Raw genomic sequence first — 27,500 nt, 5'->3', positions numbered from 1 at the left:
GGCTAACTATACTCCTTAGTCAAAAGAAACGAACCACAAACAGTTTTCAAAACACACTGTATAATCAGGGAGTTTTGATACGAAGTTGCACGACCTCCCCCGTATCATTGTGAACACAATCCAATCGAGGATATTGGGCCTAAATAGAGGGGAAGACTGATAAGAAGAACACAAAATTTTCTCTCACCGACGAGGCAAAAATTATATAACAAGGGAGACTAGGAAAAGGCATGCTCAAACTTTCGCAAACTGGAGGAACAATTAAATTTATTTGGACAGAGTGATGCTCGGAATCGTTCCATGTCTCCTTTTCATCATCCATGTCAATCAATAGATTTGAAAATTTAGAATGACGCTCACAAGTTGTTATTACTTTTTTTTTTTACCAACAAAGGCAATGCCCGTTATGGGAATCTTTTCCAAGGTCACAAATTTGTACACACAGGAAGTAAAATAGGACAGTGTCGTACTCTAAAAAAAAAACACCTTGAGAGGTGACCACCGTTTCCGTCAGCCCGTCCTATAAATATAATTCTCCCATCTAGTTGTTGAATTCTATCCAGTTGACATGGAATACTATTTGTTGTGTTCCGGGTGTTTACTTCGGCTTGCGTGTATTAGTGTTTTTACATGTTTGTATGTGTATGTGTGTGTGTGTTTGTCTGTGTGTATGTGTGTGTGTGTGTGTGTGTGTGTGTGTGTGTGTGTGTGTACTGTATGTGGAGGCAGAAGTAGAGGGTATAGTTGTTTCTAACAACAATAGATGAAGTGAATAGAAAAGTGCGAGAAGACAATAGAGAATAAAAAGATTTTCGGCGGTAGGTGGGGTTTGAACCCGCGACCTTATTGGTACGACAACTCCGCCTGGCCGGTGAGAGCGTGACTCTACCGCATGAGCTATTCACGAACCCAAAAAAAATCGTATCAAACTCAGGTCATTCATTACTAGATCCCTCTCTCACCGACTACTGGAGGTAGCGGGTACATCACACACAACCACAGCGAAGTTAGTAGGCCAGCGAAAGATAATTTTGTATTTTCCTACCAACTCACTCTACCAGACACCGTAATTTTTTTTAGTAAACCTATTGCTTTTATATAAGGAGATTTCAATCGGCTCGCACCATCCATCGACAGGTAACCATTTCCTGCCGGACACGGGGAATTAGATTGCAGCCAATATCGGCCTATAAGTTATTGGGTGTTGTTGATGGGCATCGAATTGCGGAGTTTGGCGTCGATCTACTTGACGTTTGTGTCAAAGCTGATGTGTTTAGCGTTAATTTGTGTTTGATTCGATGACAGATAATATGTTTGCCCTGCCAAAACCAAATTTAACAAAACTGGGCAAAGCTTACGAGATATATCTAACTTTAATTTAGGGTTTGACAGAACTTTTCGAACGCGGTATATGAAAAAGAAATATATGTAAATTTGTTTCCGACATAACAAGGTCGTTGAAACTTAGTTTCGAACTCGAGGATTATAACGATGAAAATGATATTCTGTGGCCAAAATAATTTTAAAAAACAAAACAAGAATATTAGTTTAACCATTTATCTTTCATCTTATCTTACTAAAGGCTTAATTAGGAATTATCCTTTAAATGCCTTATGCAATCATTTATAATTTCAGAATCTCTTATAACTTGCATTGTATAATTCACTGACAGTTTCACAGAACTCTGAATTTAAGGAAAATGTATCAATACGAAAAAAATCGAAAAAATTCTATCATAGAATAGTGGTAATTGAAAATTTGTCATGATCGAATGAATCTTAAATGTACATAGTTCATAGTACAACGAAATATTAATGACAAAATAATCATGAAAGCAAGCAATGAAAATAATCATACATAAGTCTCTGATAAATTATCATGATTTAACATTATTTCAGATGGCATGCATTTTACTTGTCAACATTTACAAACCAGTCTACAAAATCATGAAAGTAATGGAAACAATTATATCCACATGACAATTTAATGTTTAAAAGATATATAGATAAATGGATACATAACTAAATAAACAAACAAACAAATAAATGAATAAATAAATAAAGGAATAATTTTTTTTTAAATGAACAAAGTCAAATTAAATTCAGAAACTAATCAATTAAATAATTTTTTAAATATTAAAATAAAATAAAACATAATAGTCATACTTAAATTTCGGGAGACATTAACTCTATATAAACTAAGATTTTAAATTGGTTCAAAGAACAGAGACTATTCTATGTTTTCACTATACGTATACTTAATTTATTATTGCGCGCTCCTGCATGCGCAGGTAATCACTAGGCACGACCGCTGCTTTCTGACTTCTTTATCACGACCGTGTCCGGTACCATGCGAGAGCCACTTTTACGAAATTCTTTACTGTGGGACCTCGTTCTCGTCCTTCCGATTTCTATGCTAATATGTTTTGACGATCGACCCAATCAGCAAATTCTTTACCGCGCTCGTGCACCGTCGCAAACCCACCCGGAAGCTTCGTCACAACACACCGTTTAACTAGATTCTCTGCGGTTTCGGGCTCTTCACCACAACGGGTACATATTTTTGGACAGGTGGAAAGTCGCCACTGATGAAACGAAATTGTCGTTAAGCAGGTTCTTGTAGTGCGGGGCGGTCCTTGGCAAGCTTAAGGACCACGGTCCTACGGTCCTTGGGAAATGAAGACCGCAAGGACCGGTCCTAGGACCGGTCCTTTTCGACATTGAACATTCCTGAGAGACTGTTGGAAATTCGAACCGGTTTGACCTTTGAGACCATGGGATCGTTCATTCTTGAACCGTTAAAGACCGCTACACGATGAAAACCGTGGTCTACAGGAGTAAAACACACGGAGTAGTCACACTCATTTCAAATTGTAACCTAATTAGAGAAGAGGGGTGATGCCTTCTTTATTTGCTCACCGTACTTCATTGTTACTTCGATAATTTAATAAAATTTGAAATTTATCCCCATTAACGGAGATAATGGCATCGCCCAAGGCGTTGATCGAGTTGTTCGTGGCGTTGATACACACACGCAACTCCTACCCCCCCCCCCCACACACACACACATTAGAGGGCAGCGAGCATTGAAGAGTAAGAGAGAGACGTGAAGTTATAATAAGAGGGGGTGGATGAGGTAATAAGAGGGGTCGATGGTGACTTTTCGCCAGATCTAACAAACTCAGCTACCCATTCATTGCTGAGTAGACAGGGATTCAGAAAAAAATCGACTGCACCCGGGATCGATCTCTGGCCCTTTGCGTATAAAGAGAGTGCTCTATCAACTGAGCTATCGGGGTCCCCAAATATTCTATTGGACTTTTTTAAAATTCAGACGTTATAACTGGGTTTTTTGGAAAGAAGAAACTAATGAAACTCATATTATTTGATTAGTAAAAACACCAACGAAATTTTAATATTATTGTATTATTTTAAATGACAACACTGCGATAGAAAGGAGTGGTGACAAGAGATGGACAAAAGAAAACAAAAAAATCGGATTTGCTACTTGCTAGGTTCGACACACACACACACACACACACACACACACACACACACACAAACACACACATCTTTAGTAGTCACATACATTTCAAACAATAACCCATTAGAGAAGAGGGGTCATGCCTTCACCATAGATCATTGTCATTGCGATCATTATGGTGTAGTAAATTTTGAAATTTACCCCGTATAATGGAATCGTCCAAGGCGTGCGCCTCCTGTTCCCCCATCTCACACACGAAAGGGCGGTTTGCGGAGTGGAGGTTGGTGGTCGTCTGCCTGTATGGTCGTCTGTGTCGTTTAGTGTATGGCAAAGGGGGGTGGGTGCGATTAATTAAGTGGGATGGGTGGTGATTGGTGGAAGATAGGCAACCGAAGCATTGAATCGCTGGGGCAGGGTTGCCAGTTTGGCATTTTAAATGCCAGATTCCAAAAATCTGGCATTTTTGAAAACCGTTTGGCATTAGAAAAATCATTTGGCATTTGGCATTTTCATTTGGCATTTTCTTTTCTTGTATATTATACTTCAAATGACACCTTTTCTTAATTATTTCTAAACGCGTAAAAACAAACATCTTCACATTTCTTTTTCATTCTTAAAATCCAACCGTGGTGTAGTGGTTTAGCACTCCACTTAGTAGTCAGTAGGTAAATAATTACCCCAACAGGAAATTTAGTATAATTCAAAAAAAAAAAAAAAAAAAAAAAAAAAGAAAAGAAAAAGAAAAGAAAACACGCAAGCCACCAGGATATGATAGTAAATTGTCTATCAAAAGTGAGTAGTTTTCTTAGTGGGGGTGGGAGTCAACAGACTTTGGCATCTTTTTGAGTGTTTTGGCATTTTTTGAGTCTTCCCCTGGCATTTTGTTGAAAAATAATCTGGCAACCCTGCGCTGGGGAAGTAGTAGGCTATGGCGCGAGACCGTAGGACCGTGGTCCTTGCAAGGACCGCCCCGCACTAGTTGAAAGGTGATAAGAAGTGAGGACCGCCGCCGATCTTCCCATATGGGACCGGTCTTCGGTTCACAGCTAAAAGACCGTCGGACCGCGGTCTAGACCGGTCTTCAGCGCGGCACTAGGTTCTTGACCGGAACCGATTCGCTGCCAACCAGTGCCTCCTCTTGCTGGTGGAGAAACCTTGCAACTTCTCCCCCAGTTTCGAGGAGTTTATGTCCCTCCCCTCGAGGGATTGAATTCATCCAAACCGACTTCCATCTCGTATATGCATCTGTGTCCGTAGTCAGGGAATCTGCGCACAAGGGTTGCCGGGACTTATTTAGGTTTGAAACGGGGGCACAGTCCATTATGTGCTTGAGAAGGATATCCCTATTCCCTCTCTCTGTGATCTTATTATGCCGCAGTAACTTCGCAACTTTTGACTGTAAGCAGCATGTGTCATAAAATAAATTAAATACGTTGTTATTTTGAAACAAAAGAATAAAAAAACAAACTTTTTTTCGTGGCAATTACTTTCGGAAAAAAAAAATCATACATATAAGTTTGAAATTAAACTTAAAATGTCTGCAGTAAAAGTGTATGGGGGGGGGGGGGGGCGTCCATTTTTCCCAGGGGACCGATTGCCTTATCTATCTATCTATCTATCTATCTATCTATCTATCTATCTATCTATCTATCTATCTATCTATCTATCTATCTATCTATCTATCTATCTATCTATCCATCCATCCATCCATTCATACATACATACATACATACACACACACACACACACACACATATATATATATATATATATATATGTGTGTGTGTGTGTGTGTGCGTGAGTGTATGTGTGTGTGTGTGTCTGTGAGAGAGAGAGAGAGAGAGAGAGAGAGAGAGAGAGAGAGAGAGAGAGAGAGAGAGAGAGAGAGAGAGACAGACAGACAGAGAAGTTACTCCGTTAAATGGAACTTTTGTCATAATCATGTCTACTTATACTCTCTTTAAAATGCATAGTTTTTGCAAGAAAAAAAGCCATACCGTATACACTGTCAAAACAACACTGACATTTTTGTAAGAATTTGTGTATTTTTTCAAAATCATTTTGGTATTAATTGTAATTTTTTAAAAGGATTAAGATTAGCTATAACTTTAAGTAACACAATTTTTATACGAAAAAACAAACAAACCCCGATTTATTTTATATCGGCAAGAGAGAGAGCGCAGGTGCACTTTTTGCCCTCTTGACGAACGAAGCGCCTGTTTCTCTATTGCAGACACTAAAAGGCAATCCACCATTTTTCTCCTTATATATCGTTGGTTGAGTGAAAGGACAAATACTAATTTTCAAAGACGGAAGAGCGCTTTTACTACTGATTGTCTTGTGCCATGAAATCACGATTCGCAGTACAACTGCGAAGAAGTACTTCTAAATCGAATAAAATATCATAAAATACGAATTATGATAATCCATAAACGCTTCAGATAAGCTTGAACTAGCCCACCAACTAGTAAACTTATTACTGGGCTTAGCTTATTGGTTGTATTTTCTCTTTTTGGACTTGGACTTTAAAAAGCAGAGATGTCGAAGATGATGAAGACATCTCCAGTTTGTGTCTTTTGCATTTTCCTTGTTTTGTTAATAAGCTTTACGGAGTTCGTTTTCAGCCAGTTAATCGTTAATTTCAAAAACGGTGGGGGAGAAACGTTAGTGGAGAAAATATCTGCCAACACATCAGCCGACACGGTGACTTTGGAGTTCCAAGCTTCAGACGGATCATATATTACTCAGTTCATTGATTACAAATCAGTGAGTTACCGACCGACCCCTCTCTCTCTCTCTCTCTCTCTCTCTCTCTCTCTCTCTCTCCTACTCCGAGTCCCTGGTATCATCACATTCACAGTGATTAGACCGTATACTTACTAAAACTTATGTATGTTTCCAGCACATCGCAGGTCCTTATGACTATGACTTATAGTATAAGTCATAGTTAGTAAAGGTTCTCTTCGCCAGATTCAATTTCTTCATTATCTTTCTGATTTAAGTTTCTTCCGGTTTTACAATCTAAAGCGCATTTATAATTGTACAAAACATTTTGGTCCGACCAAAATTTGTCTTGTCTGCTCTTGAAGCTATTTAGGGTTTTTGCATTTTAATTAATTCACAACAGAATCTGGTAAACTGTTCCAAATTTCCGTTGTTCTGACAGTAAAACTGTGTTTTCTCACATCCAATCTTGGTCTTTAAGTGAGCAGTTTCTTTTTGTTACCTCTGGTGTCTTTTCTTATTGTGAAGTCTTTCCTCCATATTTGATAAATTCTGTCATGTCTTTGTCATATTTACCACTTGTCATCTTGTAAAGTTCTATCATGTCGCCCCTATATCTTCTGTATTTCAAGGTTGGTAAATTAAATAATGTGGACTTGACTACGAAATTTTAAACGAAGTGACTTTATCTCCGAACGGTTTCCCTCCTCAAGATTTGTTTGGGTTATTTGCTAGAGTGTCTGTGTGAATGGTGAATGTGTATGGTATGCAATTTTTTTTTGGTTTTCTTTTGCCAGTGCTTGGGAGCTCTGTCTTTTATGGTGGCATTTTTATGCACCTCCGTTGGAGGTGTACAAAAACAAACCGTTTTTATGCACCTTCGTTGGCGGTGATGGTAAATTAATGAAAATGTTGTTGCATACGTCCATGAGGTTTAAATAATTTTAGATTGTAGTTTAGCACGCTGCTTACGTCCATGAGGTTTAAATAATTTTAGATTGTAGTTTAGCACGCTGCTTTATGATTACCGATGTACGTTTATACAATGATAATAAATTAAAGAATAATAACAATAATTTTTTTTTAAAATCAAAAGTAAAAAGAAACATGGCACACAAATACTGATCTCAAATAAATAAATAGTTTTAGAAAATTAAATCGAAGTTTTTTTAAAAACATGATTATAAAAAGTTTTTGAAAAAAAACAAAAACAAACAAAAAAAGAAAGAAAGAAAACAAACAAAAATGATGTCTTTCTCAATAAAGTAAACTTTAACAATAAATGTCTACAATGGGAATCGAACCCAGTACTTTCAAGGTTAGAGTCTGACAACTTGTCCACTGGGCTACAGAGCCACCTGACTGCTCATCAGATTTAATAAGGTCTTTCTAAAACATTATTTTTCCTTCAATGCAACTTCTATTTTCTGGTTTTATATTTCGATTTTTTAAATTATTAATATTTTTATATAAATTTATTAACAAAAACATCCTACAGATGTCACAATATAACTTTCTCCATGTCCAAATACAGAAACACAATATCGCTGATGAAATTGGGTGGGATGCGCATGCGTGACGGAGGTGTATAAAAACGCTCCTTTAAGATACACCGTCAACGGAGGTGCATAAAAAAAAACAACGGTCTTTTATAACCCAACGTTCTGTAAGACTTGTAATCTTGAGTTCGTGCTATCCTGTATTTCAACCTCTGTTCCCATCTTGAGACTTTGGCTTTGTTATTTAGTTTAGGTTTACTTCTGTTCTCTCTTTGATATAGTGCAGCGCGAAGTGCAATAGTGTACACGCCATGGAGTATTCACGATAGCACAACTTTTTGATGAAATCCATCTTTGTCAACAATATGCCTAAAAAACGCTAGCTTGATGATTCGTGAGAATTCCCTGTCCACTCTGTTTGAGCATTTACTTTTGCATTGACCTCACGTCCATAACCCATCAGCTACTTGAGGCTAGCCGATCATTCGGAGAGAGTTCAAGTTGATTTTCCTGAGAGTTTGGAGAAATAGAGCTAGCCAATTTTGAAATTTCTAAATCTATCGAGGTTTGTTTTAGAGTTTTTAAAATGCTACAATATATTTTGACAAATTGAATAAATAAACGCCTGACAGAAGATCCACGGTGAAAATACTAATTGAAGGGATTCTATTGACTTAGACCAAGGAGCTTTCGGCAGGCCTCCCAAGTCGACACAAATTCAAATATCCATATTCTGAACTGTAAATTTTGTTTTCTTCATGTCTCATAAGTATCCTCAATCGAGCCAAGTTTGAGTAAAATCAAAAGGGGTGTGGTTCCCACCCTTGGTCCACTTGACGTGGAATGGACCAAATAGATTTTTAATTTGACTTTTTCTGAGATTATGATATGATAGTTACCATGAACTTATGTCGTGGCAGTTGACGCTTCAAATATTTTAAAAACTTTCCAGCACAATTAGTTAAAAAGAAAAGAAAAATAAGAAAGAAGAAAACTATTTTTTTCTTTTTTATTTAAAGCTTAACAGCCACTAAATTTGCTGAAGAAATGCTTTGCAAGTTGTCCCAAGCCAACAATAACACTTAAAGCATTAACATTTAGAATGAGACATTATTTTAGTTTTAGCAAAGGGCATCCCTGCATCATATTACAATGTATTCAAATTACTCCTGTTCTGAGCTTTTTTCAACAAAATGTCTTCGGATCTGACTTGATTGAATGGAAATCTTGCAATGACATATATATATAAACCATAAAATTAAACAACAGATATGCATTATCTCCACAGGAAGTCCATATATTTCGTCTTCATGTCTTGGGTGAGGAAGAGCTGGGTCGTACAGAACCTCAGGTTCTGTGTTTTGTTTCCAGATTCATGCGAAGTGATTTCATTTCTTCTGATGCCATGTCTAAGCTCAGACAGGTAAGATAACAATATCCAATGGCTTGACACATTATGTAACTATGAGTAATTGGGTTTTTATTAACTCACTCAAACCTAACACCGACTATATCCGTAGTTTACCCGGGTTACTTTTACCTCATGCCTATATATTACATTTTTTCTGAGACAAATTATAGAAGTAGTATCAAAGCTAATGTTTTTAGTTTTTGCATGTTAATGATAGTTGGATAAAACTATCTATGTACATGCTCATTTTTAATACATTTTTCCCATTGTGAAAAGTCGCAAAAATCTCTAGGATTGAGTGAGTTAACTCTTTAGTTGCTACATACAATGGGAGGCTGCGATAGTTGCATGGCCTGATTTGCGTATTTTATTGTGGTAGCATGTTCCCATAACTATCCACTACCATCCATATGAATTTCATGAATGTGGGACTAGTACTAATCTATTTGTTGCAGTTTTACTAACATTACCCATTTTAAACTGATTTCGGAAAAAAATTAAAATGTTTAGCACCTGGGAAGAAGTTTGTGCCATAGTTGCTAGCAAATATGAGTTTGTTTCAGATGAGTTGATTGCATGCAGGTTAAAGAAGAAGACAGCAGTTTAAACAAATCTTATTGTTATGTCTGCAATTTTCTTTAGATTATGTCTCTCATTGTAAACGTATTTCACCTTCGTTGTCTTTTTCCGACAGTATCTTATACTTTTTCATTTAACATCATAGTTAATAAAAACATTACATGGTGTGTATTGATTTGAATGAATATTCAATTTGATAAATTAAAAACTTTTGCTTAAAATAACAGCCTTGCATAAATTTTATATTTTGATTACTGAAAAACCCATTATACATGACACAATCAAATGCCCTTTATACTATGCTATCATCAGTATTATTACTCTGATTACAGAAAAACCCATTATACACAACACAATCAAATGCCCTTTATATTATGCTATCATCAGTATTATTACTCTGATTACAGAAAAACCCATTATAAATGACACATTCAAATGCCCTTTATATTATGCTAACATCTGTATTATTACTCTGATTACTGAAAAACCCATTATACATGACACAATCAAATGCCCTTTATACTATGCTATCATCAGTATTATTACTCTGATTACAGAAAAACCCAACTGCCATCCGCACCCCAGAGGAGGATAGAGGCCTTCTGACTCTGACTTTTGACCTTTCAGTCAATCTTAACAAGGCTTACGTTATTAGTCCCCACATCTTCAATGTCTGCAGTGAGGCAAAGGATGGTATCTTTGGGCAAGAGTCAGATCTGAGAACCATTTCTAAATGTAAGATTTCAATTTTTTTTCTACCTTTGATCAGTTTTAACAAACCCGTTTAATTTAGAGGGTGAGGCTGTGTGATCTAATGGTATGACATTCCCAAACGGATCAGAAGGTCCAGGGTTTGAATCTCACTCTGAGCGGTGCATAGATAAGTCCTTGCAAAAGGCTCTTTACTTACATTATCTCACTGTACTCAGATGTAAAATGAGTACCTGGCCATGAGTACCTTTGTTGGAAAAGCTTATATTTCCTAACAGTAGGCATCATGTCTCGTCCTACATGGCTAAAGACCCCTTGTAAAACGCTTTGACCACGTTTAGTGGACAATGCGCCATGTAAATTTTTGAGTAAAAATATTTTTTCCCCTAGTTTTATGGGTTTATAAAAATGGAATTCTTTTAATTGATTTTTTTTTTTTAATTCACTGTCATTGTTGCTTAAGAGGAAGAACACTTCGTTGGTAGCTGCAATCAGTTTTACTTTATTGATCATCCAGCTGCGTCAAGACACTCCATTGGATTCTGTTGTTTTTGGGGGTTTTTTTGCTTCTGTGGTGGATTTCATGATCCAGTCTATTACTACTGGGTGGGGTTTCTGGCCTCCCATAGTTGGCAGGGAGGTACATACTTTGTCTTCTATCCTCCTATCACTGGGTGGGGTTTCTGACATCCCATAGTTGGCAGGGAGGTACATACTGTGTCTTCTATCCCCCTATCACTGGGTGGGGTTTCTGGCCTCCCATAGTTGGCAGGGAGGTACATACTGTGTCTTCTATCCCCCTATATCTCTGGGTGGGGTTCCTGACCTCCCATAGTTGGCAGGGAGGTACATACTGTGTCTTCTATACCCTTATCACTGGGTGGAGTTTCTGACCTCCCATAGTTGGCAGGGAGGTACATACTGTGTCTTCTATACCCTTATCACTGGGTGGGTTCCTGACCTCCCATAGTTGACAGGGAGGTACATACTGTGTCTTCTATCCCCCTATCACTGGGTGGGGTTTCTGACCTCCCATAGTTGGCAGGGAGGTACATACTGTGTCTTCTATACCCTTATCACTGGGTGGGGTTTCTGACCTCCCACAGTTGGCAGGGAGGTACATACTGTGTCTTCTATACCCTTATCACTGGGTGGGGTTTCTGACCTCCCATAGTTGGCAGGGAGGTACATACTGTGTCTTCTATACCCTTATCACTGGGTTGGGTTTCTGACCTCCCATAGTTGGCAGGGAGGTACATACTGTGTCTTCTATACCCTTATCACTGGGTGGGGTTCCTGACCTCCTATAGTTGGCAGGGAGGTACATACTGTGTCTTCTATACCCTTATCACTGGGTGGGGTTTCTGACCTCCCATAGTTGGCAGGGAGGTACATACTGTGTCTTCTATCCCCCTATATCACTGGTTGGGGTTTCTGACCTCCCATAGTTGGCAGGGAGGTACATACTGTGTCTTTTATCCCCCTATATCACTGGGTGGGGTTTCTGACCTCCCATAGTGGGCAGGGAGGTACATACTGTGTTTTCTATCCCCCTATCACTGGGTGGGGTTTCTGACCTCCCATAGTGGGCAGGGAGGTACATACTGGGTTTTCTATCCCCCTATCACTGGGTGGGGTTCCTGACCTCCCGTAGTGGGCAGGGAGGTACATACTGTGTCTTCTATCCCCCTATCACTGGGTGGGGTTTCTGGCATCCCATAGTTGGCAGGGAGGTACATACTTTGTCTTCTATCCTCCTATATCTGATTTTCAACATGCTTTCAGTCTTTGGAATGAGATCACTTGGTTTTGTCCTGGCCCTGGCTGGGAAGTAATTAGTCTAATGTTAGTTTTGGGAGATGATATTTTTTTCCTCCTTGTAAATCATCTCTCTGTTATGCACTGTATTATGTTTTGTTTATGTATTATATATGATTTGTTAATATTTGAGTGTATTCCTCTTAGTTGGGACCTGTGCTGATGTCTGGATGAGACTTTTAGGTGATCTCAAACTAAGTACCGATAGTGTGCTCTTGGAATCTACACCTGTTCCCTATTTGAACCAATTCCCCTTTCTCTGCCTTATTCTTGGATGCTTTAATTGTAATTCGAAAACTTTTTACTATCCCATTTTATTCCTTTTTACTGGCGCTGATATGACCTTAATGTGTTGCAAGCTCCGTAAAACCCTTAAAAACAAAAACAAGTCTATTGCTTATCCATATTTTTGTCCGGTTGATCTATATTCAAGTGTTCAGACCATTTTTTCACCAGCCATTTAAAGGCCTGTCTATTCATTGTTTTGTTATTTTTTTTATTTTTATTTTTTTTTTGTAAAATGAAGCAGAAATGATCTATCTATAGGGCGATTTAAAAACTCAATTAAAAAAAAAAAAATAGATTTATTTTTATTTTTTAATTGAACAATAGTCTATATATAAAAACATTTTGCACCAGATTTGGAGAGGGATAGCAAAAAGGCTTTGATTCAACCTGGGATTATGAAATAAAGGGAGTGCGTCACCAACTGAGCTATTAATACACCTTGTGACACTGATGGTTTTTAATTTTTGTTTTTTTGTTTTTTCTCACCCTTCTTATAGCCTTGGCAAAAGAGTACCATACCCTTATGGCCTCCACCACACCCCTTCATCCCAATCAACACGGTAGATGTCGAGACGTGACACAGCTACATTTGCCCTGTGTCTGCCGACTACACATCTGTTTGGGCTGGTACCCCTGTGGACTCAAGTACTGCCATGGCACAGACACGTCTGGGAGAGTCGTTAGTTATCGTTGCGGTATCAAAACGTGTAAACGCTGCATGGCGTTTAATTATCTAGTTCAGTATAAGTATAAATGTCTTTGGGATTTTGACTGAGGACTCGAGATGTAAATCAAAACGTTGTGAATACTGCTGCTGTGAAATTTATAAAGTGCGATTTGCCAAATTTTTCTTTGCTTTTGTAAGGATAATATGCAATCCTGTCATTAGCACTTACTACAGGTTTAAAGTGAAGATAAGTATTGAATTGTAACCTTCAATTTATTAGACGAAGACAGATACTGTGGATGTTTCGGGTTTCCCCTTTATCAGCAAAACACGATGAATGAAACGCTAAGGACGAATGAGATGTGTGTGAATGGCGCAGTTAAAAGGTCTAAAGTGACAAATTAGCGAGAATGCTCTGATGGATGACGTCAATCTGAAAAGGTGTCTATGAAACAGTACCAGACCAAAAAAAAGAAAGAAAAATACAATCATGCAGCTATGTGATCTTGTGGTATGACACTCGCTTTCGGATCGGAAGGTACTGGATTTGAACCTCGCTCGGCGCATAGTTTATTTCTTGGAAAAGGCTCTTTACTCAGATTCTCTCAACGTACTCAGGAGGTGTGAAATGAGTACCTGACCATTAACAGCGCTGTCTCTAATCAAAAAAAAAAAAATGAAATATCGCCTAACAGGCATTGTGTCTCGTCCTACATGTTAAGTATTGCTGTTGTCCAGGGACCCCTTGTAAAGCGCGTTGAGCACGTTTAGTGGATATTGCGCTATATAAAAGCCTTTTTTTTTCTTCTTTTTTTTTTAAATAGAAAAATACAATTATAAAATCAGACTTCCTTGACTGGGGGATCGACCTTCAGACCTCCTGGTCTCTGGTCAGACATGCTACCATTACCAGACCTCCTGGTCACTGGTCAGACATGCTACCATTACCAGACCTCCTGGTCACTGGTCAGACATGCTACCGTTATCAGACCTCCTGGTCACTGGTCAGACATGCTACCGTTACCAGACCTCCTGGTCACTGGTCAGACATGCTACCGTTACCAGACCTCCTGGTCACTGGTCAGACATGCTACCATTACCAGACCTCCTGGTCACTGGTCAGACATGCTACCATTACCAGACCTCCTGGTCACTGGTCAGACATGCTACCGTTACCAGACCTCCTGGTCACTGGTCAGACATGCTACCGTTACCAGACTTCCTGGTCACTGGTCAGACATGCTACCGTTACCAGACCTCCTGGTCACTGGTCAGACATGCTACCGTCACCAGACCTCCTGGTCACCGGTCAGACATGCTACAGTCACCAGACCTCCTGGTCACTGGTCAGACATGCTACGATTACCAGACCTCCTGGTCACCGGTCAGACATGCTACCATTACCAGACCTCCTGGTCACCGGTCAGACATGCTACTGTTACACATTTTTTTCTTGTATTTTTCATAAAGTGGCAACCACAAGGCTATGAATATGAGGCTTTGATGTAATCTCTTTTTTATGATTTTTTTGGTATTTTTTTTATTCAAAATGATAAATGCAGTGGAATCCCTGTTTTTGTTGGGGTTTTTTCTCCCCTTTGCCTTTAGTAAAATTTATCGACTATAGCAGGGACTTTTAAGAGCATAATTGTTTATAACAGGGGTGCATGACCAGTTGGGATAAACAATGGCAGAAAGTGTTGACATCTTAAACTAAACTAAACTACTCAATTCGTAGTTATTTTTATCATTTATTTTTTATCTTCATTATATCTACATTTATCCATTTCTCATCTCCCCTCCCCCCATGTAATTAAAAAAATATATATATACATATATATATATATATTTGTGGTGCTTTTATAAGATTTTAAACACTTTTGTAATTCTATATGTTGAATCGAATTGATTTTTTACCTTTCACAAAAGTATGAAAAAAACAAAAAACAGTGATGATTATAAACAGAAGTTGAATACTCAGATATATATATATGAAACTGACATTAATTCTGTTTTTTTTTTTTTTTTTGGTTCTTGCTAGACAGCAAAGATTTTCCCTTTCCTGCCTTGAGCAGAGATATGGTCATTTTTAGTCTCATTCCTTCCCGTAAGCAAAACCCAGCACAAAGATGATGGAAATCAAAAATCAATTAATTATAAATCTACTGTGAGACAAGACAAGATCATAGCTGTCCAAGGCAAGACTTTGAAGAGAATCCTTGTCGACAACAACAACAAAAAAACAAAACAAAAAAAAGCTTGGAATTTAACCATTTTATAACGGTTTTGATTTGATTACTTTAAAATAGATGAATAACAATGTGATATTGAATGTAAGCTTCAATTTAATTTACACAAAAACAGATAAAATGGACGGTTCAGGTTTTCCCCTTTATCAACAAAACAAGATGAATGAAACACGACAGACGAATGAGATAATGTGGTAGTGGCGTTGTTAAGATGAATAAACAACACATTGATGGGCAGAAAATTCGTCTGTGGTGTTTCATTCATCCTGTTTTGTTGATAAAGGGGAAACCCCGAAACATCCATTTTATGTTTTCATATTGAAGCTTACATTTAATTTCACATTGTTATTTATTTATTCCAGCTCCAAGCAGCAAAATTTACATTAAAATATATGGTACTATTTAATAATAAATATTATATTCTGTATTTAATTTGCTGTAGATACGAATTTCCAAAATCAAAATCTTGATTGACTTTTTTCCAAAGACTAATCAATCAAAATATATTTTAATCTGCTTCAGATTTCTAATTTGTATTTTGTGAATGATCACGGCATTACAGTCTCTCCTCAACCAGGAAGGCCCAGGTATTTGTCACAACAATTGTAATTGTATCTAATAGAGTAAGCCCCTCTCCCCCAGCAATTGTAATTGTATCTAATAAAGTAAGCCCCTCTCCCCCAGCAATTGTAATTGTATCTAATAAAGTAAGCCCCTCTCCCCTAGCAATTGTAATTGTATCTAATAAAGTAAGCCCCTCTCCCCTAGCAATTGTAATTGTATCTAATAAAGTAAGCCCCTCTCCCCTAGCAATTGTAATTGTATCTAATAAAGTAAGCCCCTCTGCCCCAGCAATTGTAATTGTATCTAATAAAGTAAGCCCCTCTCCCCCAGCCTAGATCGTGGGGTCACTTTTCTAAGGATGGTAAAGAGTTGGGCTCATATTTTTAGAAAAAAGAGAGATGTTTTTTTCCAGTCATGTGTCAAGATGAACGACAATCCTGAGAGTGCTATACATTTGCAATACGGCTTTTAGTTCATTTTGTAGTAAATTTATTATAATATAATAACATATAATTTATATGTTCTTGTTTTGTTTGCTGCATTTTATTTATTCTCATTAATGAAGGTTTACGATTTGAACTTGATTCTTGAATATGAGATGTGATATATTTATGTATCTATTGAACTACTATTGATAATGTCAGTGGCTTGGTGGAGTTCTTGACCTCCCATAGTGGGCAGGGAGGCACTTACTGTATCTTCTATCCCCCTATATCTTTTTTCCAACATGCTTTCTATCTTTGTCTTGGAATGAGATTTCTTGGTTTTGTCCTGGTCCTGGCTGGGAGGGAAACACTCAAATGTATCGGAGTTTTGAGAGATGATGCTTTTTGTCTTGTAAATGATCTCTCTAGTATGCACTGTATTATTTTTGTTTTACATATATGTGGTTTGTAAACACTTGAGTGTGTTCATCCTAGTTGGGACCTGTGCTTGTGTTAGATGATCTCAAAATACACTAATAGTGTGCTCTTGGAATCTACATTTGTTCCCGATTTGAACCAATTCCTCTTTTGTCTTCCCTTTTCGTGGGTGCTTTAATTGTAATTCTCGAACTTATTGCTATCCCATTTTCTTCCTTTTTACTGGCGCTGATATGACCTATATGTGTTGCAAGTGCCGTAAAATCCTTAAAAACAATAATGTTAGTTACAAATTCTGTAAATTTGGTAACGATTGTTAATTGTATTGAATCACTATTAATGTAAAAACAGCATCGTCTTTTTCATCACTTTCATCATCATCATCATTCTTGTTATCATTTTCGTCATATTCACCATATACAAATCATGCCATCATTAAGCATGTTTCGGACTCAACTATGCTAAATAATAACTTTGGCTTTAGGCATGCTATTACAAACCCGTATCTGATTCTAATTATAAATTGTGATTGTATCCACTTTCTTTCGTGACCCTTTAAGACCCTAGACATCACAGCTTTAGTGTGAGACAGAGAGCTGGAAAGAAGACGAGTGAGGCATAGAGAGAACGGTAGATGCACACCCATACAACAGGCTATTTACATGCACCACAAGAACAAAGAAGTGAGAAAGCTGCTGCTTAGCTTGAACACTTCGGGTTTTTATTGAATCAATTTGTCTCACATCTCAAACTTAATCTGAGGTAATTTCAAGAACTGTGCAAGAGACCCTTTTTTCCACATCGTGAGCAAAGCTCAAATTACTGAGTCCTTTTCATCAAGATGAGACGGACCCTCCCCAATACCTACAGTCTTCTCTATAACAAATTACTCCATGTTCTCTGGGTGGGGTTCCTGACCTCCCATAGTGGGCAGGGAGGTATTTACTGTGTCTTTTATCCCCCTATATCTGTTTTCCAACTTGCTTTCTGTCTTTGTCTTGGAATGAGATTACTTGGTTTTGTCCTGGCCCTAGTCGGATACCCTGGTTGAGAGGGAAACGATCAAATGTATAATTATTTTTGGGAGATGATATTTTTTCCTTGTAAATGTAAATCATCTCTCTGTTATGTAGTTATATTGGTTTATTCTTAACATGTGATTTGTAACCATTTGAGTGTATTCCTCTTAGTTGGGACCTGTGCCGGTGTCTGGGTGAGACTTTTAGGTGACCTCAAACTATGTACATTGATAGTGTGCTCTGGGAATCTACATCTGTTCCCTATTTGAACCTTTTCCCCTTGTCTTACTTGTTCCTCAAGTCCCTATAATTGCACATCTAGAATGTTTTTACCATCCAATTTTCTTCCTTTTTACTGGCGCTGATATGACCTAAATGTGTTGCAAGCGCCGTAAAACCCTTAAAAACAAAAACATACTCCATGTTCTCTTTTCAGATTGATTGTTTTTTTAACAAAATGAATTAGGAAAATAAAAATAAAGAAACCAAAACCAAACAAATCCCACTACGACCTGTAACGATAATTTTTGGATTATGTGTACTTCCAACTTATTCACGCCAAAGCCGCCTCCCGATGATCATGCTTAAAGGTGATTGGGTGGGGATCCTGACCTCCCATAGCGGGCAGGGAGGTACATACTATGTCTTCTATCCCCTATACCTGTTTTCCAACATGCTTTCTGAAATAGATTACTTGGTTTTGTCCTGGCCCTGGCCGGATACCTTGGCTGGGAGGGAAACTGTCAAATGTATAGTTAGTTTTTGGAGATGATATTTTTTTCCTTGTAAATCATCTCTCTGTTATGCACTCTATTATGTTTTATTTATGTATTATATATGATTTGTAAACATTTGAGTGTATTCCTCTAAGTGGGGACCTGTGCTTGTGTCTGGATGTCACTTTTAGGTGATCTCAATTTAAGTACACTGATAGTGTGCTCTTGGAATCTACATCTGTTCCCTATTTGAACCAATTCCCCTTTGTCTGCCTTATTCTTGGATGCTTAATTGTAATTCTAGAACTTTTTTCTATCCCATTTTATCCCTTTTTACTGGCGCTGATATGACCTTAATGTGTGCAAGCGCCGTAAAACCCTCAAACAAAAACAAAAGCTTAAAGGTGACATGGACTGTATCAACAGCATCATCACATGAATAGATTTGAATTTTACAATTAAGTTATTTATTTTCAATAAAAAAATAAAATAAATTGTATTTCTGGAACTTTTTACTATCCCGTTTTCTTCCTTTTTACTGGCACTGATATGATCTTAATATGTTGCAACTGGGTGGGGTTCCTGACCTCCCATTGTGGGCAGAGGGGTACATACTGTGTCTTCTATCCCCTTATATGTTTTCCAACATCTTTCTGTCTTTGTCTTGGAATGAGATTACTTGGTTTTGTCCTGGCCCTGGCCGGAGTCTGAGCTGGGAGGGAAACAGTCAAATTGCATAGTTATTATTTTGGGAGATGATATTTTTTTCCTTGTAAATCATCTCTCTGTTATGTATTATTATATTTGTTATTTTGAATGTATAATGTCAGCATTTGAGTGTATTCCTCTTTATTGGATGTTTTACTTGTGTCCGGGTGAGACTTATAGGTGATCTCAAACTAAGGACACTGGTGGTATGCTCTTGGAATCTACATCTGATCCCTATTTGCTCAGTTCCCCTATGTCTTACTTTTTCTTGGGTGCTTTAATTGTAATTCTATAACTTTTTACTATCCCATTTTCTTCCTTTTTACTGGCGCTGATATAACCTAAATGTGTTGCAAGCGCCGTAAAACCCTTAAAAACAAATAACAATTTGGACTTTGAACAACATAGGTGATTCCTGTTGACATCAGACATCTTATTTGATGAATTATCTATATTCCTTCATTCCCGGGACTGACTAAGCGACATGTAACTAATGAAGCCATGGCGGAAGGTGGAATTTGTTTTTGCAATGCTAGTCACTTATTTCCAAGTATTCATTACACAGAGGTTTAGTGGGTTTACATTTTATTTTATTTTTTCCCCCATGCTTTTTCAGGACACAGTATTCAATAAGCAAGGATGCCTTTTGCTAAATTTTTCTTTTTTTAAAGCCTGAAAATGTTTCTTGTAGAGAGCATAAGAATCTGTGCAAAGCTCCTCTTCATAAGATAGTATCACCCTTCAATCATAGGAAAGGATACTGGGTGGGGTTCCTGACCTCCCATAGTTGGCAGGGAGGTACATACTGTGTCTTCTATCCCCTAATGTCCGTTTTCCAACATGCTTTCTGTCTTTGTTTTGGAATGAGATTACTTGGTCTTGTTCTGGCCCTGGCTGGGAGGGAAACAGTCAAATGCATAGTTGTTGTTTTGGGAGATGATATTTTTTTCCTTGTAAATCATCTCTCCGTTATGTATTAATATATTTGTTATTTTTGTATTATGTATAATGTAAGCATTTGAGTGTATTCCTCTTTGTTGGATTTTGTGCTTGTGTCCGGATGAGACTAAGTAGGTGATCTCAGACTAAGTACATTGGTGGTATGCTCTTGGAATCTATATATGATCCCTATTTGTTCCCAGTTCCCCTTTGTCTTACTTTCTCTTGGGTGCTTTAATTGAATTCTATAACTTTTTACTATCCCATTTCTTCCTTTTAACTGGCGCTGATATGACCTTAATGTGTTCAAGCGCCGTAAAACCCTTAAAAACAAAACAAAAACAAAACAAACAGCGGTATGATCTTTGCTTCGTACCCGAAAGGTACCGAGTTCGATCACCCGCTGCTGCGCTGTATGGCCTTGAGCAAGTCACCTCGCCCTAGCTCAATTTACGGCGCTGCACTGCCTGGGTTATTTCAGTCTTCCCTTGGAATAGACCCTAGAGACAAGTTTCCCATATGCGATGAATAAAGGGAATTTAATTAAATTTTTTATTTTCTTTATTTAAACTACCAATGCTTTCACTTGTTAAAAAAAATCAATTCACCAATACCAAACAGGGTCAGCCTGAAAATTTCAAATAGCCAGTTTTCAAGCTTTATCCAGAAAAGGGCCTTTTTTGAATAAGGAGCCATTTGTTTTGCTATGATTGTCGTTGACAATACTTAACATTTCTTAACTTTGTTAAAATTAGAAGTGTAACAATATGAGATGTGACGTCATTACAGACCTCCCAGATGTGACGTCATTACAGACCTCCCAGATGTGACGTCATTACAGACCTCCCTACCATGACAAACAATTCGTAGAATTATGAAATTGTGCTTCAAATTTCAGAACTTCATAAGCATCTCAGTCTCAGTCATTAAGACTTGTTGAAAATGAAGTTTGATGCTAGTGCTAGACTACATAATTGAAAGGATTTTGTACTGTTATTCAATAAATTGTAGAATTGCAACTAACATTTTTAACAATTAAAAAATAGGAATTTTTAGATTTTCTAAGTAGGCAGGTCCGTTACAAGACATATTATTTTGCAATCACTATTATCATTCTTTCTCTGGCCCTGTTCAACATTGTTCCACTGTGTCACAAGATAAGGCATTGTTCCATGTTTTGCTTCCATTGTTATTGTTATCATTCTTTCTCTGGCCCTGTTCAACATTGTTCCACTGTGTCACAAGATAAGGCATTGTTCCATGTTTTGCTTCCATTGTCATCAACCTTGTGCGGCGATGTGGTCTTGTGGTATGACACTCGCTTTCAGATCGGAAAGTCCTGGGTTCGAGTCTCGCTTGGCGCATAGTTGAGTCCTTGGAAAAGGCTCTTTACTCACATTCTCTTACCATACTCAGATGTAAAATGAGTACCTGGCCGTTAACAGCGTTGTCTCTGTCTGAAAAAAAATTGTAATATTGCCTAACAGGCATCGTGTCTCGTTCTACTTATTACTGTTGGTCAGGGACCCGTTTTAAAGCACTTTGAGCACGTTTAAGTGGATATTGCACTATGTAAGTAATAGCTCAAGTTTAAAAACCTTTCACTGGCCATACTCGCCATTGCTCCTCTTTGCCACAAAGTGAGACACAAAACCACTCAGCAAGCCCATGCTACAGAAAACTTCATCATAGATTATTTTCAAACATTCTTGCAAAATAACAAAAACAACAAATGAAGATGACACACACAATAATAAAACAAATAAGTAAAAACAATATTGTAAAAAATAAAAATGTTTATTTTGACATAAGATTATTACAAGAGATACGTTGTATGCCATTTGATGAGACTATAACTTGAATGCATTTTGTTTCAGCACATACATTATTCGAGTAAATCAAGAGTTAATAAGTATGTTACCATAATAGTGTATAATAAAATATCCTACAGATTTGATATGTAAGGCACTATAATTCACTTAAACACCACATTGAACTTGATAGTTTCGCATCATGACACAAAGCTCCTACTCCTAAATATTTTCTTGACTTCTCAAAAGTTCTAAAAAAATTCTATTCCAAAACATGTGCAAAGTTACTTTTTTAACGTATTTCTGGACAATGTTTTGTTTTTTTTTTAAATTGAATTTGATTTGTCAGAGAGTGGCCGGGCATGAATATGTGTAACTGTTGCAATTTTAGAAATTTGTCTTTTTTAAAAATTGTTGTATCAAATTTTGGTTTGCTGGAAGTTTTTTTTTCTTTTCTGTCTTTCAATTTATTTCCTAGTCAGAATTTCTAAACTCAGATTAATACTTCCATTTAAAATGAACTTTGTTTCTACTACAAGAAACCAATTATTTTCATGGATATCAGATGATCTGGGTCAGTGCTGACAAAATGGTGATTTTAATTTTTTGTGTTTTTGTTTTTACATATGGTAGTATCACCAAATATGAATGTGGTGGTTTAGATGTTGAATAAGAGATGAAAAAAAAATATGAATGGAGCACATAATAAAAGTTTGATGCTGCACTTTGAAGCATGAACAAATCAGCACTTCATTGAAGTAAAACAAGCATGATGTTTCTATCATCTATCTAAAATCTAGGGATCAAACTCTCCATTTCGTGCATTTTCTAATACAACAAGATTATTGGTGATCAACGATGAATTAAAACTAAATATTTCCAAAACCGGATATTAAACGTTGATAAAATGTCCTTGTAGTAATTGCTTGATGAACTAGAGTTAAAGATAATCTGACGAAACATCATACTAATCATACATTATCAAATTCTATTTTGATGTATTAAAAAAAAATACAATATCATAATAATACCTTGTAAAAAAAGAATTAAAGCACATAATGTCACTACATGTTGTTATCATCAAACTATACATTAACAAAAAAAAAAAAAGGGATATATTGACAATTACAGAAATGTTAATGGAATGACCCTGACATTTCTACATTTATTCAAAGAAAAAGAAACAGTTTAAAACAAATGATTAACAAAATAAAATGGCTCACTCTGACTCAGACAAAACAAAATTGATTCATCTTGGCAGACATTCTGTCAGATTCGGTCATGGTGTTATTATTATAAATGGCTTATAAAAACCGGGTAGCACCTTTGGCCGTTATGATTGAATTGCATTTATCCAAGCTAATATCAAACCTGCCACATACGTCCATTTAATAGCATGTGGACCTTTTTTTTTTTTTTTTATTAACCTGAGTTCATTTTTTTTCCTGGTATATCTTAAGAAAAATTGGTAGCAACATTTGTGAAAATAAAAAAAATAAAACCAACAAAAAAAACTGTTATTTTCCCTTCAAAATGAATATATGTCACCTTCACCGCATCTATTTGTCTAAAACATTTGGAAACCAGGCTGAAAATGGTGTATTTTTGGTTAATATTAATACAGATTTTCTTTAAATTCAAATTTCCAATTATATATTATATATGTTTATCAGTTAAACGTGTATTTTTGTCAGTTGTCTGTGGCAGGCCTGAAATGCCAGGCAAAGACAAGTATTTTGACAAACATTGACAATCAAACCGTTAGGAGACAAGAGGTAGCTGCTTATCTATCTTTCATCCAATTTATACCATGAGAAAGTAGGTATAACATTTTTAGTTATTTCATGAGTGCACATCATTCTAAGAAAGAATAGAAAAAAAAACTACAAAAATAAAAAATTATATAAATAAAAAAAAAAAACAGGAATAAATGAAAGAAATAAAGCATCCCCGGAAATAAATGGATCACACAAATGTTTCCTCTGCTCACAAAAAAAAAAAACGACCAAACACACAAAAAGCACTGCAAACTTACAACAAAAAAAAAACAAAAAAAAATAGTGAGCTTTCATTTTTACAATAAAATGTTTAAAAAATAAAAATCTACTCGTCTACTTTCCATTGACATGTGGAAGATTTCGTCATGCACCGCTTTCTCTTTTGGTCCCATAGCTTGCCTCGGAAACAGTCGCGTTTAATCCATTTACCTTTCTGCGTGCATACGACAAAATGCTTGCAGCCGTCGCAGGATGGGTAAAGGCCTGCCTTTAATCCTTCACAAGATTTTACACAGTCCTCATGGCCAATGCTGAAATGACAGATGAGAATTTCATATTATATTATATTTATATATCTGCGGTGCTGCATTGCGGCTAATGCCTGGGTTCTTCCAGTCTTCCCTTGGAATAGACCCGAGAGACAAATTTCCCCTTTGGGATGAATAAAGGGAATTTTAAACAAATTTAATTAAAATTAAAATGGAGACTCAAAACAGTGGCTAAATATATTTGGATTGTGCTCTAACAACCAAATCAAAATCCCCATTTTTCTTCCTCTGAAAATAAAAATAAATTTAAAAATACCAAACACGGAACGTTCAGGCTCAAACCCTTCTTTTGAACCTGAAGCGTTCCACGATTGTATTTTGTTCTTTTTTTAAAAGCTTATATTCATTTTTATTTATTAATTTTTACAGTCCACAACTTCTACTTCTACTATACTTCTTTCCCTCCATATCTTAAACTAAATACTTTTTTGTCTCGTGAGTTGCTGAGGGATCCATCTACCACTGACACTACATACAACTATAATGTGTATCATTAATATCACTGCTTATGGTGCTGCTGTAACTGTTACTATTACCACTACCATAACGACTACTTCTACCATTACTACTACTACAACTACTACTACTACTATTCTCCTCCAATACAATAAGTATTTCTACGACTACTATACAACTACTACTAGAACCAATGCTACTGCCACTACTAATATTACTACTATACAATAACTACTAGAACTAATGCTACTGCTAGTACTATTACTACTACTACTACTATTACTATACAATAAGTACTACTACTACTAGAACCAATGCTACTGCTCATACTACTACTATACATTAGTACTACGATTGTATATACATATTTTATCATAAATATTGAAGGCAGAAGTTGTTTTAATATCTTGGTGAAAAGAAAATTATTTAGTTGCCCTTACCTCTCTGGTGCGTTTTTGTCTTTCAACACGGCTTCCTTGTCATCTTCAGAACCCTCGTCATTTACCCTAATAGAGGGAAATAGACAATTATAATAAGAAGAAAGATGACATGTAATGTAATAATTAATTTATACATTAATATTGATAAAACAGATGTAACACTACTGTCAAGGAAGAAAGATGGATGGAGAGCCACGAAAAAAGTAGGATCATTAATAGTACAAGGAAGATGTAGAAAGAAGAAAGACTTTATCGACAGTTGCACTAAATAAATTATTACGTACATATATGGATTAGAAAAGATAAAATAAAATTAAACACTGAAATCAAATTATACACAACCCTTGTAAAATCTGTGCTTATATTACAACTGCGGAACATGGGCACTGACTGGAACTGAAGAGCAAAGATTAGACAGATTCCATAGAAAACAACTGAAAAGAGTCCTGAATATACGATACCCCACAAAAAATAAGCAAGAAAACTATGAAAAATTCAATGAAAGACTCTTATCCATTCAAATCCTGGCAGCAGCCTCTTATGGTTCTCACACTACTATGTTATGACGATTGGCCCAATCAGCAAAGCCCGGCCCACACCACACTCTTGCACCGTCGTGAACCCGCCGGGTAGCATCGTCACAACACACCGTTCGACTAGATGCTCTGCCGTCTCAGGTTCTTGCCCACAGCGGGTATACGTTGGACAGTCAGAAAGACCCCACCGATGAAGCGCACTGGCCGTGTGGCAGCTCCTCGACCGAAGCCGATTCGCCGTCACCCAGTGTCTCCTCTTACTGGTATCAAAGCCTGGCAACTTCTCACCAAGCTCAGAGGAGGTAACGTCTCCGCGATATGATGGTTCAAATCCTGGCGGGACTCACTTCACTGTGTCCGAATGAGACTTTTTAAGTAGTCTAGGACTAAACCATGATCAGATGGCTCTAGTGAGGCAGTCAGACGGACTGGGTGGGGTTCCTGGCCTCCCATAGTGGGCAGGGAGGTACATACTGTGTCTTCTATCCCCTTATATCTGTTTTCCAACAAACTTTCTGTCTTTGTCTTGGAATGAGATTACTTTTTTTTTCCTGGCCCTGGTCGGAGTCCTAGCTGGAAGGGCAACAGTCAAATGCATAGTTATTGTTTTGGGAGATGCTATTTTTTTCCTTGTAAATCATCTCTCTGTTATGTATTTTTATATTTGTTATTTTAAATGTATAATGTAAGCATTTGAGTGTATTCCTCTTTGTTGGATTTTGTGCTTGTGTCAGGGTGAGACTTGTAGGTGATCTCAAACTAAGTACATTGGTGGTATGCTCTTGGAATCTACATCTGATCCCTATTTGTTCTCAGTTCCGCTTTGTCTTACTTTCTCTTGGGTGCTTTATTTGTAATTCTAGAACTTTTTACTATTCCATTTTCTTCTTTTTTACTAGCGATGATATAACCTAAATGTGTTGCAAGCGCCGTAAAACCCTTAAAAACAAAAAACAGATTGCTATAGGATCCATTATTTCTTGGTTTCTTCGCCGTTTGAGAGTTAAAAACAAAATTTATGTATGATATAATTAAAGTTTTAAATAATCTCATCTTTTCTTTTTCTTCTAAAAATGCCGCAAGTACAAAATATCACTTTCTAAAAACCAAAAAAAGCCTCCCAATAATGTGTGTTGAAGCCTTGCTAGAAATATGCCTGTATTGTCACTTATTCAGCCAATAATCACTCACTGACTTTTTTGATTTTGCCACATGTAAATAATATTCTCTATGCTTGCTTTTTTTTTTCAATAAAATCTTTAAATATATATCAAAATGAATTTAAAAAGTACATTCAACACATGGGAAGAGGCATGTGGTCTGTAATTAAAAATTGTCAGATAAAGACTTTACAATACAGGAATTTCCATCTCTAATAAGATGAAAATGTGTAGTAAATGTCTTTCTTACGGGAATATCATCAAGGTGTCTAATCGCCAGTTAGATCTTTCAGACCTAATTTTGGTTGTGCTGTGACTGAATTTCTAGACAAAAAAAAAGTAAATAAATAAACCTACTTAATCCTTCAAGACGGAAATTAACAATTGTTTTTTTTTTTTTTAATGGACAACAAACAGATTATCTTCATTTTCAGCCATCTTGGCGTTACATACCAGAAGATCCTGCTTGGTCTGCCACCGGTGTTCAAGCTGGCTCTAGGGCAAGTGGGTGACTTCTGGTTCTCACAACGTCC

At 36.9% G+C, this 27,500-nt stretch overlaps 1 protein-coding gene across 1 annotated transcript; it reads left to right on the top strand.

The window, feature by feature from the left end:
• The first annotated feature begins 5,774 nt into the window (after positions 1-5,774).
• LOC144959859 (out at first protein-like) lies at positions 5,775-14,692 on the top strand. The gene is made up of 4 exons (XM_078892664.1): positions 5,775-6,249; positions 8,995-9,129; positions 10,254-10,431; positions 13,011-14,692. Exons 1-4 carry the CDS (start codon positions 6,022-6,024, stop codon positions 13,286-13,288), a joined length of 819 nt encoding a protein of 272 aa, XP_078748790.1. The 5' UTR covers positions 5,775-6,021; the 3' UTR covers positions 13,289-14,692.
• Positions 14,693-27,500: the final 12,808 nt, after the last annotated feature.

The sequence above is a fragment of the Berghia stephanieae genome, chromosome 14 (assembly GCF_034508935.2).
Source record: "Berghia stephanieae isolate SIO BIC M18660-M18661 chromosome 14, UCSD_Bste_1.3, whole genome shotgun sequence".
In the NCBI taxonomy this organism is placed as follows: Eukaryota; Metazoa; Mollusca; class Gastropoda; order Nudibranchia; family Aeolidiidae; genus Berghia; species Berghia stephanieae.
This window is presented reverse-complemented; position numbering and strand designations above follow the sequence as displayed.

Excerpts from the sequence above, each read along its gene's own strand:
- LOC144959859 (XM_078892664.1), top strand. The coding sequence starts at position 6,022 with ATGTCGAAGATGATGAAGACATCTCCAGTTTGTGTCTTTTGCATTTTC. Across the intron at positions 6,250-8,994 it reads AGTTCATTGATTACAAATCA|GAAGTCCATATATTTCGTCT; the intron begins GTGAGTTACCGA and ends TTATCTCCACAG. Across the intron at positions 10,432-13,010 it reads TCTGAGAACCATTTCTAAAT|CCTTGGCAAAAGAGTACCAT; the intron begins GTAAGATTTCAA and ends CCCTTCTTATAG.